This window comes from Oryza glaberrima, chromosome 3, assembly GCF_000147395.1.
Source record: "Oryza glaberrima chromosome 3, OglaRS2, whole genome shotgun sequence".
In the NCBI taxonomy this organism is placed as follows: Eukaryota; Viridiplantae; Streptophyta; class Magnoliopsida; order Poales; family Poaceae; genus Oryza; species Oryza glaberrima.
In genome coordinates this window covers 96,747-109,661 of record NC_068328.1, presented here as the reverse complement: position 1 = coordinate 109,661, position 12,915 = coordinate 96,747, and the positions used below count along the sequence as shown (strand labels likewise).

At 38.9% G+C, this 12,915-nt stretch overlaps 2 protein-coding genes across 2 annotated transcripts; one reads left to right on the top strand and one right to left on the bottom strand.

Annotated features, from left to right (window-relative positions):
• Window positions 1-710: 710 nt before the first annotated feature.
• Window positions 711-3,135, bottom strand: LOC127765236 (cell number regulator 6). The gene is made up of 4 exons (XM_052290093.1): window positions 2,918-3,135; window positions 2,731-2,845; window positions 1,851-2,116; window positions 711-1,319 (listed from the first exon to the last, which is right to left on the bottom strand). The coding sequence occupies exons 1-4, from the start codon at window positions 3,041-3,043 to the stop codon at window positions 1,053-1,055; spliced, it is 774 nt and encodes a 257-aa protein (XP_052146053.1). The 5' UTR covers window positions 3,044-3,135; the 3' UTR covers window positions 711-1,052.
• A 2,439-nt stretch (window positions 3,136-5,574) lies between these two features.
• Window positions 5,575-12,872, top strand: LOC127767659 (probable helicase CHR10). Its single transcript, XM_052293064.1, has 17 exons — window positions 5,575-5,811; window positions 5,887-5,894; window positions 6,127-6,205; window positions 6,302-6,468; window positions 6,556-6,681; window positions 7,415-7,595; window positions 8,144-8,279; window positions 8,351-8,468; window positions 8,841-8,930; window positions 9,387-9,494; window positions 9,582-9,782; window positions 9,958-10,083; window positions 10,172-10,857; window positions 11,127-11,272; window positions 11,927-12,085; window positions 12,508-12,634; window positions 12,724-12,872. Exons 1-17 carry the CDS (start codon window positions 5,616-5,618, stop codon window positions 12,752-12,754), a joined length of 2,685 nt encoding a protein of 894 aa, XP_052149024.1. The 5' UTR covers window positions 5,575-5,615; the 3' UTR covers window positions 12,755-12,872.
• Window positions 12,873-12,915: the final 43 nt, after the last annotated feature.

The window sequence follows — 12,915 nt, the reverse complement described above, 5'->3', positions numbered from 1 at the left end:
TTTTTGACAGACTTGGTAAAGATAAGTATTTATGGTAAACCTTCACTCTTCACTTTGTTGACTATGGCATGGCCAATATTTTGATGACCTAACCTTTTTGGCAAATTTGATAAAGAAAGTATGATAAATCTAGATAAACCTTAATATATAAACCAATACATCATCATGTAGGATAAGGCCTGTTGGCACATCGAGTTTTTCGTATACTGTGAGCACACTTTTTAAACTGCTAACCGTCTAACCGGGATGTTTTCTTTAAAAGATATGGAACTTTATTTTAAAAAATTAGACAAACATACCTTTCAAATTTATAATAATCAATACTTGATTAATCATACGCTAATGGTTTATCTTATTTTGTGTGCCATTGAGTTGCCACCTCCAAGCTTTGTAGGGGGTTGGTATTGTGGCTGCGTCGGTGTTTGTAGGCTTGCAGCACGATTCGTCCAAGCAGTCAAACATGCCCTTAATATATACAAGGCCTTCGAGTTTACTCAAGAGAGGATTAACATGTTAAACGAGAAAACATTTACCTCATTTTATTTTTTTTTTCAAATTTGAAGAATAGATTTATCTAATATTTTAAAACAACTTCTATATAGAAAGTTTTCGCACAAAACACGTCGTTTAGCAATTTTAAAAACATGCTAATAAAAACCGATGTAGAATCCTCGATTGTATTTTGTTCTTAAGAACAAACTTACTACATGGACAGACGAATTAACTGTTTCTCTTAGGACCAATGAAGGCTCACAAGTGTCAAACACAGCTAAAATCAAGAATGAATTTTACATGATGGCATAAACAACACACGGCCGGTGGATGCAGAAACGTAGCAATGTACTCAGGCAGCCCCTGCTCTCCAGTTAATTATATTTGAAGTTTTAATACTAGTACAAAAAAAAAAGAAAGAGTATCACCCAGTGTGTTTTATGATGATTCCAGTTCCAGATGACACAAGAACATCGTCGCCAAGCGTCCATGAATTCGTCACATCGATTCATTCCTCTTGCTATCCTATTATCAGAAAGAATATCTTTCTTTCATTCACCCTATAGAGGTATCACCTCCACATCATCGTGATCACTCTTGGGTTCCTCATGCTCACCCTTTGAGTTTGATGGTGCTCCGTTCTCCATACCGGGGGAAACAGGACCACGGCTTTCTGTCATGCTCATCTCTTGCACTGCAGGTGGATTCACAACGGTCATTGGCACCGCGCTGTTCTCTGCAAGCCGCCCCGTCCTTTCACGGTGCTCCTGACAATTCGCGCACCAGTGCAAGCAGCAATGGACCATGCAAGGGTCACATGGAGAATTCTGTTGAAATGCAACAGTGCAAGTTAGATTTAAGTCAAACATTTCGTTGATTAACTACAAATAACTTAGCATCGATCAGAGCTTTTCACCAACACAAACCAGAAAGACAGCATTGCCCACACAAGAATTCCAGGACCCCCTTCAGTCAAAAAAAAAAAAAAAAACAGGACCCAGCAATACGCTAATAAATACGACAAAACTATTCTAGTGCTTCAATTACATTAACAAATAAATCAAATCATTTGTACTTAGGGAGATCCCTATGATAATCATCAAAAAGGGTGCAGTGGATCCAAAATGGCAGGCATGATCAAAGCAGATCCACGAGACAACCAGGTTTTGTTCAGATTCCATTTTTAACACAGCATAAGGCAACATTGCAAAGCAATACTGTTTAATGATTCATACAGGTCTCCAGTGTAACTACCTGAGCCAAAAATAAAAAATATACAGGTCATGGGATCACTTTGTCTGAATAACAGTCAAGTGGAATATAGACAATGAAGCAGTAAAGGATTTTCATGATTTCACCTTGAGATGGTATTTCCTCTGAAGTTCTTGGCGAAAGATGCCCGTATAAGTACCACACAACCACCAGCTGAACACCAAACCTTCTCCAATCAGGAAAGACGTTCTGGGATCAACACCATGAAATATTGCGGTGAGAATTGCAAGCGCAATCCCTCCTTCAACAAAGACAGCATGGCAAACACAAGGCGTTGTCCAAGGGATATCCTCTCTGAGGGCCTCAATATTGCGTCCAAAAAGAACACAAGGACAGAACAACCCAGTTCGGCCTGACATGACAAGACAAAACAAATAAGGTAGTTAGATATTATGAAAGGCACTTTCTTTTTTTTCTGAAAAATAATACTACACGTATAATTATAAATATACGAAATGAATAGCGAACTGAGAACAATGGTGCAAACGGTGACTTAATGAGCGTTCAGCACCTATGGAGATGCCGAAGAGCAGCGCATAACCTTAGACTGACTAGAATGGGATCAAGTATAACACACAGAAGCAGATCGGAGAACGTTGCTGTTGCTTCCATGTAAATATGAAAAAAAGTATTATGTAATGGGTTGATCATGAGTGGAGATATAAATAATGGTTTAGTTTTACTCTGAAAATGTAGTACATGTCCAAGGATGTTCAACCAGAAAAAAAAAAAAAATATATATATATATATATATATATATATATATATATATATATATATATATATATATATAAAAGGATAGATGTCAAACATGTTAGTGTGAGGGCATCCTAGTGTTGGATCCTGTCAGTCCTGGTTTGAAATTGAATTGAATGAAACAAACAGCAAGATCCTATCCTATTGTTATTGTTATAGTGGAAGTGAAATTAAAACGAGAGAGAGAGGGGGAAAGGGGCGTGGGGTTACAGGTTTGTGGATCGTCGGTGCAGGCGAAGATCCCGGTGGTCCAGGGCTCGTCGGCGGGGGGCTCGTAGGATTCCGGCAGGACCTGGCCGCACTCGCTGCACCTCCTGCCCTCGAGCTGATCGAGAGGAGCAGATCAGATGAGATGATGACAAGTAAGATAGGGGAAAAGAGGATGGATGGAGAGTGCCTGCGGGACGTGGACTGGCTGGTTGAGCTCGCCGGGGCGGATGTCCTCGGCGGGGGCGGGGGCGTCGTGCTCCCTGCTCAGCTTCACGTACCGCGACGGGTGGCTCAGGGTGGCCTCCTCCGCCATGGCTACCCTACCAACGCCGGCGCCGGCAGAGTCCAAGAGATCGAGATCTGGTCTGGCTGGGAACTACACTTCATTCAGCCCAGCCGGCCCGGTACAAATCAAGAAACCAATATCGATAAGTCAAAACCATAATATACTAATCTAAATTATAATGTCGCATATTTGATGTCTGCACACCCACTCAAAAACAAAATCATACACACATGCTAATTTTTATATTTCAGATCAAAATGAGTAAAATATAACGACATTAATATATTCCTTCGATCTAAAAAAATAAAAATACGTTGTTAAAACTTATTATTACTGTAAATGGTCTACATCCTTTGTAGATGGAAATTTTAGGACGCACCGGTGTGGCGGTGTAGTTTATGGACAGTGATGATAAATACTTCTATATTCACTATTTTAGCAACATCATATATACCAATTTTTAAACTATAAAATTAGTGCGCCAAATTAGTGCGCCAGTTGGTGTGTCGGCTAATAGAATGTGTACAGTCTTTAAAAACTAACACACATTTAACATAATATAGTAATATTTTAATCTCTTTTTTACGATTTTGAGTATCAAGGTTCGGATGTATAAGAGCAAGGATAATCATAGAGCTCACTATCTACTATTAGCCTATCTTAAAGTCAACATATATAATAGATTAGCTATAAGATTAGTTACACTTTTCTTCCCTATCTCTATCTCTCACTTATACATTTATTATTTTTTTATCTTGGAGTTTGTATTAAGCTAGCTTTTGTATGAGAGCCAACACATTTAATTTTTTATTACCTCTCTCATCTACATAAGCTTACAGTAAGCTTATAGCTCTAGCTCACATTATACTCGCTCTAACACTCAACACCGAACCACATTGTTTAGGGAGAGCTGTCTAGTGAAAGGGTGGGGTGGTCCGGTACCAGAGCCATCCGAGGGTGGAGGTGGTAGTGCTGCTATAAGTCTAAAAATAATAAGTCTATCTACTCTTTCGGAATTGTAAATATTGAATGAGATGAGCATATTTTTATTAATTTTTTTCCCCCACTTCTCGATTTTCATGCAGTTGTTCTTCTAAATATTAGACTTTCAAAAGGTTTTTCTAATGAACCCTTTTTTTGTTTTTTCAAAGGTCGGAAATCATCAATCATGATAGTAATATATTATGGTCAATAAGTAACTTTTTTGGTTGAAGTTTGATTGCTTATGCTGTTAAGGAGAAACACAAGAGAAAAGTATGACAGAAATAGGATGTTGTGCCTGTTTTTTTTTCTTGTGGCTATTTATTTGGTATGAATAATTTGCTGAGATTTATCCTAAAATTTAACAACCAACAAAATGGCTCGAAAAGGAGCCAACTTATTATTGCCGACCGTTCGTCTTATTTTAAAAAATTATGAAAAAGTTTTTAAAAAATAGTCACACATAAAGTGCTATTTATGTTTTATTATATGACTAGAAAAAATGCCCGTGCGTTGCAACAGGTAAAGATGTTTTTTTTGATATATAACAACTATTAGAAGCCGAACAATAAATTAAAATACCGGGATCACTATACATTATAATTAAAAAAGTTAATGAAAATCATTTTTTGTTTTGGGCCGAAACGTTATTCCTTCCTTTCTTTTAAGTCCTAGCCCAGTTCAATACCTCCCCATGCTTGGCCTATAACAGGCCCAAGCCACAAGCACAAGTAGAGTCGTTATATTCGTAAGCCCAACTCACATAGTCTACTATGATCTTCAACCTCCGGAAGATATCCTATGCATGCACGATGACAGAGCCGATCCTTGTCATCAAATCCAACCGAATCTTTATTGATCTCCTAAAATTGGTTGAGGGCTTTTGATCCACTCGATCTCTTCTTTCTGTTTCCCTAAAATCAGAGAGAATTCATAAAAATCGGGATAAAAAGGCGAAGCTCGCTGGTCGGCCATCTTCGATGGAAATTAAATCCAACAAATGAAAACCTTGAAAGAGCAAATCATGGAGAAAATAATGAGTTAGGAGTGGGGAATCGATTTTTGCAATCAATAATAGGAGGAAACTTACGGGGGAGGCAAATCGCGGCGGTGCTAGGGTTTGGCCCGGGCCCTAAGAGTGGTAAAAAAGGGAGATCGGATCGCACTGAGTAGAAAAATACGGAGAAACCTAATCGGACTAAAAAACCGGCGAGAAAAATAGACGAACAAAAGAAACATATTCAATTAAAACTGAAAACCGATTCAAAAACAGATGACGTACCAAAATCTCAATAAAACATTTTCAATTTTTATAATAGTAGAGAAAAAATAGACATAAAAAACATATTTAATTAAAACCGATTCCTCAATAAAATCTGAAAACCGATTCAGACACGGATGACGTACCAAAATCTCGGCAAAAATATCTCCAATTTTTATAATAGTACATATATAATAATAAAAATTTTAATCATAAAAAGAATTTTAAATAAGATGAATGGTTAAACGTTGGATACGAACGGCTTATTTTGAGATGAATGAGATGGAGGGAGCAGCAGATGTCTGTTTATGTTTGTGTTAGGTAGGGCCCAGAAGAGAAGAGGAAGAGGAAGGGGCCATGGCGCCGCCACAAATGTATGAGCGCCGCCTCCTCGCCGCCGCCTCCCTCCTCCTCTCCGCCGATGCGCAGGGCCAACCACCCCACGCCGCCGCCCAACTCGGAGTCGGAGTCACGGCCGAGCTCAAGCCGCACCAGGTCGATGGCGTCGCGTGGCTCATCCGCCGCTACCAACTCGGCGTCAACGTCCTGCTCGGTATGTAATGTACGATGCATCCTCCCTCCTAGCTAGGGTTCCCCAACTCACTCATCTCCCACGCATGGAATGCAGGTGACGAGGTCGGTCTCCATTTTCTTTTCCTTCCCCGCCGCGCCGAGCTTCTTCAATACTCCATGTGCCTGCTCATGAATACGAGGAGGATCGACTCCGTCTTGTTCTATGCTGTTTCACCTCACCTTATTTCATCAAACACTTTTCCGCACCACCATTTTTCGTTACTGTTAATAATGTGTAATCAAGCTCATGTCATGTGACTGCTGTTTTTTCTTATGTCGGACGGACCATGGCCAGATGGGACTTGGCAAGACCCTCCAAGCAATCTCTTTGTTGAGCTACCTCAAGATCCACTCCATCTCACCTGGACCATTTTGTGTGTACCGCACCTACCCATTTGGGATCTCCTTAGTATCTTGTTGCTTTCTTACAGTTTGGGTTTTGACATCATTGACCCTGGCTATGCTTGCAGTGGTCTTATGTCCTCTAAGTGTCACCGATGGCTGGCTCTCGGAATTCAATAAATTTTGTCCTTCTTTGAGGGTTATCCAGTATGTTGGTGATAAGTTGCACCGTGGTGATCTCCGGAGAATGATGTTTCAGGATGTCCAAAAATCTTCATCGTCATCTCATTCCACTGTATGCTATCTTCTCCCAACTTCTTCTTTTACTTACTCTTATACCTTACTCAAAATTGCTGACACCAACTTCTTTTGCATGCAATAGGAGTTACCGTTTGATGTCATGATGACAACCTATGACATAGCCTTAATGGACCAAGAATTTCTTTCACAAATTCCTTGGCACTATGTTGTCATTGATGAGGCCCAACGTCTTAAAAACCCATCCAGCGTATGTAAAGCCTTTTTATTCATGTAAATACAATCATAGTCATTCTTTTTATTGGATTTGTGCAATAAAAATAGTTCATATTTAGTTCCTGGCAGCTGCCTTACACGGTTACACCTTGTACTTTTAAACCGGTCATTTTATCCCTTGTATGTTCAAAACCGGATCAAATCAGGTCCAAAGCTGACAGAAGGTGCTTTTCTGCAGACTTGGCTTCCTTTGTGGCAAGTGTGCTAATCTGGCGGGTTATCACCCACATATGCAGATTTTAGTCACAGAAGATCCAACTGACGATTAAATTTGGGTTAAAATGAAAATTAATGCCTTGATCCACTTAGCTGTTTTGTGCTTCGTGCAAACAGAGGTGCTGAGTGAGAAATTGATCTGGTTTTGAAAATACAGGGGATAAAATAAACATATTCAAAATACATGGGAGTAAACAAACTCCAAATTAGAGGGACCAAAAATGTGGATTTTTCATCTGCTTAAGATTTCTTTTGTAGTGCTGCCGTCATCATCTCTCTGCACTCATTGGTAGCACTGTACTATAAACTACAAGTGATGCATGTATTGCTGGTTTAGCTTTCAGTTTTATTGTACAATGATGGAAGTCTACAATTCCCGTTTCTGTAAAATCCTTATTTTCAAGTGGCTGGAGGGTAAATTTACTGAGTACATAATCTTGGCAGAACATTTGTAGTGTCCAACTTATTTACTAGGTTCTGTGTTTTCCCAGGTACTGTATAATGTCCTTGAGCAACGCTTTATCATGCCAAGACGTCTGCTACTAACGGGCACCCCTATCCAGAATAACCTTTCTGAACTATGGGCATTGATGCACTTTTGCATGCCCTCGATTTTTGGTACCCTGGATCAATTTCTTTCTACTTTCAAGCAATCAGGTGATTCATTGACAGGTATTGCTTTAAATGTAAAGGGATTCATTTTTAGCTGTAGTGTGTTACTGCGTTGCTTGATGCCAACAATGCCTTTTATGCTGGCTGTGAGCACTTTGTGCTTGTGCACCATCAATTCTGGTGATTTGGTGTTAGGAAGTCTCTTCCTTTGCTAGGACTTTCATAATCTCTTCTTGCTTTATGTTGTATGATATTTTCATAGGTACATTCCATCAAAAAAAAAAAACTTTCTTTTAGAAAGGAGGCCTGGGGCCAAAAATACTTTCGTAGGTACATTGTAGTTACTGGTTTTTAGATGTTATAAAACCCAACAAATATTAATAATTAGTTGGTTAGAGAAACATAAATTTGATTATTAACTCAGTGCATAACGGTTGGCAACTGGCAACCAAAATTCTTTGTGCTTTTCCAAATGTTTCTTTCTTGAGACCAATTTTTCCACACCAACTAATTCACTGCTCAATTTTGTGAGTGCCTTTCTGTTTTTTGACACTGCATTAATATGTCACAATTAAAGAATTTGAGTACCTTGTTTGATTTCTCAACAGGTGGCAAAACTAATAAAACGGACAAACAGTTTAAGATCCTTAAACATGTACTGAGAGCATTTATGCTGAGACGAACTAAAGCTTTACTAATTCAAAGCGGAATTTTGGCATTGCCTTCATTAACTGAGTTAACAGTGTATGATCCTATCCTTCCCACCTTGCATTTCTTATCCTCTTTATTTTATCAACTTCATGTGATCTTTACAGGATGGTACCTCTGACACCCTTACAGAAGAAACTATACTTGTCAGTATTGAGAAAAGAGCTGCAAACACTACTTACATTTACTGGAGGATTGTCCCGCCACCAGTCTCTGCAAAACATCGTAATGGATCAGTTTTTGTAGTCATACTGTATTAAAGCGCTTGTAGCAAAGAGAGTATTTTATTGAGAAACAAGTCATTTATCTTTTTTTATAATGAGAAGCAAGTCATTTGGCATGCCCATCATACTTCATGGTTTCTTTATGCCATCTACATTCTATTATTTCACATACTGTAAGGATTTCTTTTTAGCACAAGAGTTAGGGTTTCACAAGTTTATGAATCATACCAGAGTGCTGTGATGTATGTTTCTTTGGTTAAGTTATGGTTTGTTGATATCTCATACTTTAAATCTGGGATCAATCAATAAGAACTGATAATTAAGAGCTCTTTACAAACTTAAGTTTCATCACTGTTCTTTTGATTCTCCTCAGGTTATACAACTGCGAAAAGCTTCTAGTCATCCATATCTATTCAGTGGCATTGAGCCTGAGCCTTATGTGGAAGGGGAGCATTTGGTTCAGGTTAGTTATGCCCATTGTTAAATGTAATGCTAATAGCCTGCTTAGTTATAGCCTAGAATGTTGAACTACAGTGTGTCTCCATGACTTGAATATGTTACGCCTGCAAGTTTTGTGGCCTAAATGGGAGAACGAAAAATGAATGCATGAATCGGGTGTTTGATTTTTAAGCCATTTTCTTTTGAGTCTGAAAGCTGGCCAAAAGTGGTTCGAACTTGGACTTGAAGCAATAGGTATGGGTGCTGTGCTGTGGAGTCTGTGTGTTGCATTGCCTGCTGTCTCTATGTTGTCAAAACATATTTGACGCGACATCGCTCTTCAGTTTCTTTTATCTCTTCCCTCATGATATATCTTGTATTGACAAATGAAATATTCTGCAAGCTTGAAGTTTAGTAAGGAACTTTTGGAGGGACTGTACAGATCTATTCATTAAATATATTTATTGTAATGTTTATTCAGGCTAGTGGAAAGCTTGTCATGCTAGATCTCATTCTTAAGAAGCTCCATGAAGTAGGCCATCGAGTTCTGCTATTTGCTCAGATGACTCAAACACTGGACATTCTTCAGGTTTTGTTTCTCCCCAGCTCTGCTAGCATAAATTTCCTTATAGTCTCTTGTATTGTTTATTATGATTTTGCATCATCCGTTCAACAGGACTTCTTAGAATTGCGTCAGTACACCTATGAACGTCTGGATGGTTCAGTGCGTGCTGAGGAACGGTTTGCAGCAATAAAAAGTTTCAGCTCTCAACCTACCAAGGGTGTTGTCAGAGATGATAATCAGAGTGGAGCTTTTGTTTTCATGATATCAACTAGAGCAGGGGGTGTTGGCCTTAATCTCATTGGTGCTGATACTGTGAGTCTGAATCAATTTGAGACCATAATGAATATCCTCTTGACTAAGAAATCAAGTGATGTTTTTCTTTATTTTGATGTGTTTTTAGTACCAGGCAAACAGTTCTGTATGGATGAATAATGAACCTATCTTTCTTCTAATTACTTAATCTTTTGTCCACCATTTTGTAGCGCAGGTTATTTTTTATGAGCAAGATTGGAATCCTCAAGCTGACAAACAGGCCTTGCAGCGTGCACACCGCATTGGACAGTTAAATAATGTATTATCAATAAATTTGGTATCACAACGCACAATTGAAGAGGTCAAGACTAACTTACTACCTGAGCCTTTACTTCTACGATTAAGTTCCTTCTGAGTTTTGTTTTAGCCCTTTTCCAAATTGAATTCAGGTCATCATGCGAAGAGCAGAAAGAAAACTTAAGCTTAGCCACAGCGTTATTGGAGAGGAGGATGCAACTTATGGGAAGGGGAAATATGTAGAAAATGAAGCTAGCGACATGCGCTCGATTATATTTGGCTTACACCTATTTGATACTTCAGATACGACTGCAGAGACAATGAATGATGACACAGCTTCGGAGACTATCAAAGAAGAGACTATGTTGAAGCTGAAATCAATGTCTGAAAAAGTAGTGTTGATGCGTAGTCATGAACCTTCAGAAAAGGATGAACGGGCATTCGAAATCAATCCAAATATGACAGACAACAGTGGGGCTGTTGTTACGAGGGTATCTGATTCCGTTAATGTTGATCCGGATTTTAATGAAGCCGCATACTTATCCTGGCTTGAGAAGTTTAAAGAGTCTTCGCATTCTAAGGAAAATACCAGAGCTGAACTAGAAAGGCAAAGAATAGCACCTGAAGAAAAGTTCCTAAAACGTGAAGCTATTAAGAAAAAGGTGGAAGAAAAGAGATTAGCCAAATGGGAATCCTTGGGGTACCAGACATTAAAGATCAAAGATCCTGACATCTTACCGAACCAGAATATTCCAGACTCTGGATCCGTCCAACTTGTATATGGAGATTGCACTAATCCTTCAGTAGTTTGCCCTGCAAAGCCTGCCATCATATTCAGGTATTATTTTCCGAGAGTGAAATATGTTACATTCTATGAAAGGGAATTACTCCATCCTAGGATTGTTGAAGGAAATGGTATGTGTTGTACCATGATTTCTCCTCCATAGATGCCTACTCCAGGTAGTTAGCTTAAAATATGTAGAACTTAGTATTGACATTGATATGTTTTGTCAAAATGTGTAAAATGTTGGATGGCCTTTCATATATTTTATAGCTTCTTCTGAACAAAATCTTTGTGCTAAGTAAATTGCCTTTTTGCTGGTGCAGTTGTGTTGATAATTCAGGAACCTGGGGACATGGAGGAATGTTCGATGCTTTGGCCAATCTCTCAACATGCATTCCAGATGCTTATAATCGTGCTTCTGAATTTGATGATCTCCACCTGGCAGATCTTCACTTGATTCAGTTAGATGGTTGTTTTCTTTACACTAGCTCTGCAATTATCACAGAATTTATTCCACCACATGTCTTTAGTATGGCTCTAAGAAAAAAATATGAGTGCGAGGCAGCTATTTGACATGTACATACTACTGTTGTCATACTTAATTGGTCTCTGACAGGTAGTGCCAGACAAATTCTAACCGTACCAATTTTATTACAATCAACATTCACTGCCACTAGTTTAACTCTTTGACCATCCTGCAGTATGGTCTGCACCTATTGACATATTTTAGAGCAACTTGGAGTTTCCATCAACCGGAGTGCTCAACTACAAGGAAACAAAACTCTTGGTGCAATCCATCAAGTTGAATATATATATATATATATATATATATATATATATATATATATATATATATATATATATATATCACAATTTTGCCTTCCATACTGAATCGTGTATCTAGTTTAGTAGTTAACCACGGCCACACCATATATGACTAAAGTTGTTGACCATAAATGTTAAAGCATTCATATGCATTGGATGATTTAGCATGTTAAGGGTTTTTAGTGCCAAAAGTCCATTCATATATATGGCATTTTGAATCTTTCATCTTTAATTGGTATATAAATTATTGTTATGTTGGTAAGTTTTTTTTTTCACTGTATTTGTGTCCTCCATGCAGAAGCCAAGTGCAACCGGAGTTTAGATGCTCCTCTCTGGGTCGCGCTAGCTGTTGTGCAGTCTTCTAATCCAAGGCGAAAGGTTCCACGAAGTGAAATTTCCATAACTGATTTGGAGCTTTGTTTATCAAGAGTGGCCTTTTCAGCTGCTCAACATTCCGGTACCGATCCCTTTTGACTTCTCCATATTAGTACTAGCAATTATTTGGAGTGTACATCTGATCTGCTGTTGATTGTTTTCATCAAAATTCACGCCTGCTGTCAAACAAATTTAAATAGATAGCGTGCATGCCGTAAACTCAGTTGAGCGATGATACCCCTTGAGAGAGTTTCTGTTTGATTTTAAATGGTTCTATGAAGTGAAGTTTGCTCAGTTCTATTCACTGGAGCAATTCTAATAAACATTTAGTGAAATGTTTGAAGCAGGGTGAGCAGGCTGCATGTTCCTCTTTGTAGTGTTGTAGGAGTATTTTGCATTGAGGCCAATGTATGTAGACAGACAGACAGACAGACTGACATGTAGTTGCTATATTAATGCTGATGGAATTGATGTGTTTGGAACCCTTGGTTTGTTTCCGTGAAGCGAGCATCCACATGCCCCGAATCGGTCTCCAAGGTGGAGGTGGAGGTGGGTCCCAACGATCAGAGTGGTACACCATAGAACGGCTGCTGAGGAAATACTCGTCTCTTCATGGCGTCGACATCTTTGTGTAAGCGATCCAGCGACATACCTTGTACTACATTACTTGTTTATCTATGTGCCCTGTGAACATATAATGGAAAATGTCATTTAACACAGGTACTATTATAGGCGAGGGAACAAGCACTAGTTGGCAGCTTAAACAATAGAGAATGGCCATAGTACATGAGGAAGTGCCCCTCACCCTGTAGACTAGGAAATGCCTGCCATCTGTAATATGAATGCAATGCATGTACTCTGAAAGGAGGAGGAGTAGTAGTAGAAGTCTCTTGTGTAATGTCTAATGCCTCG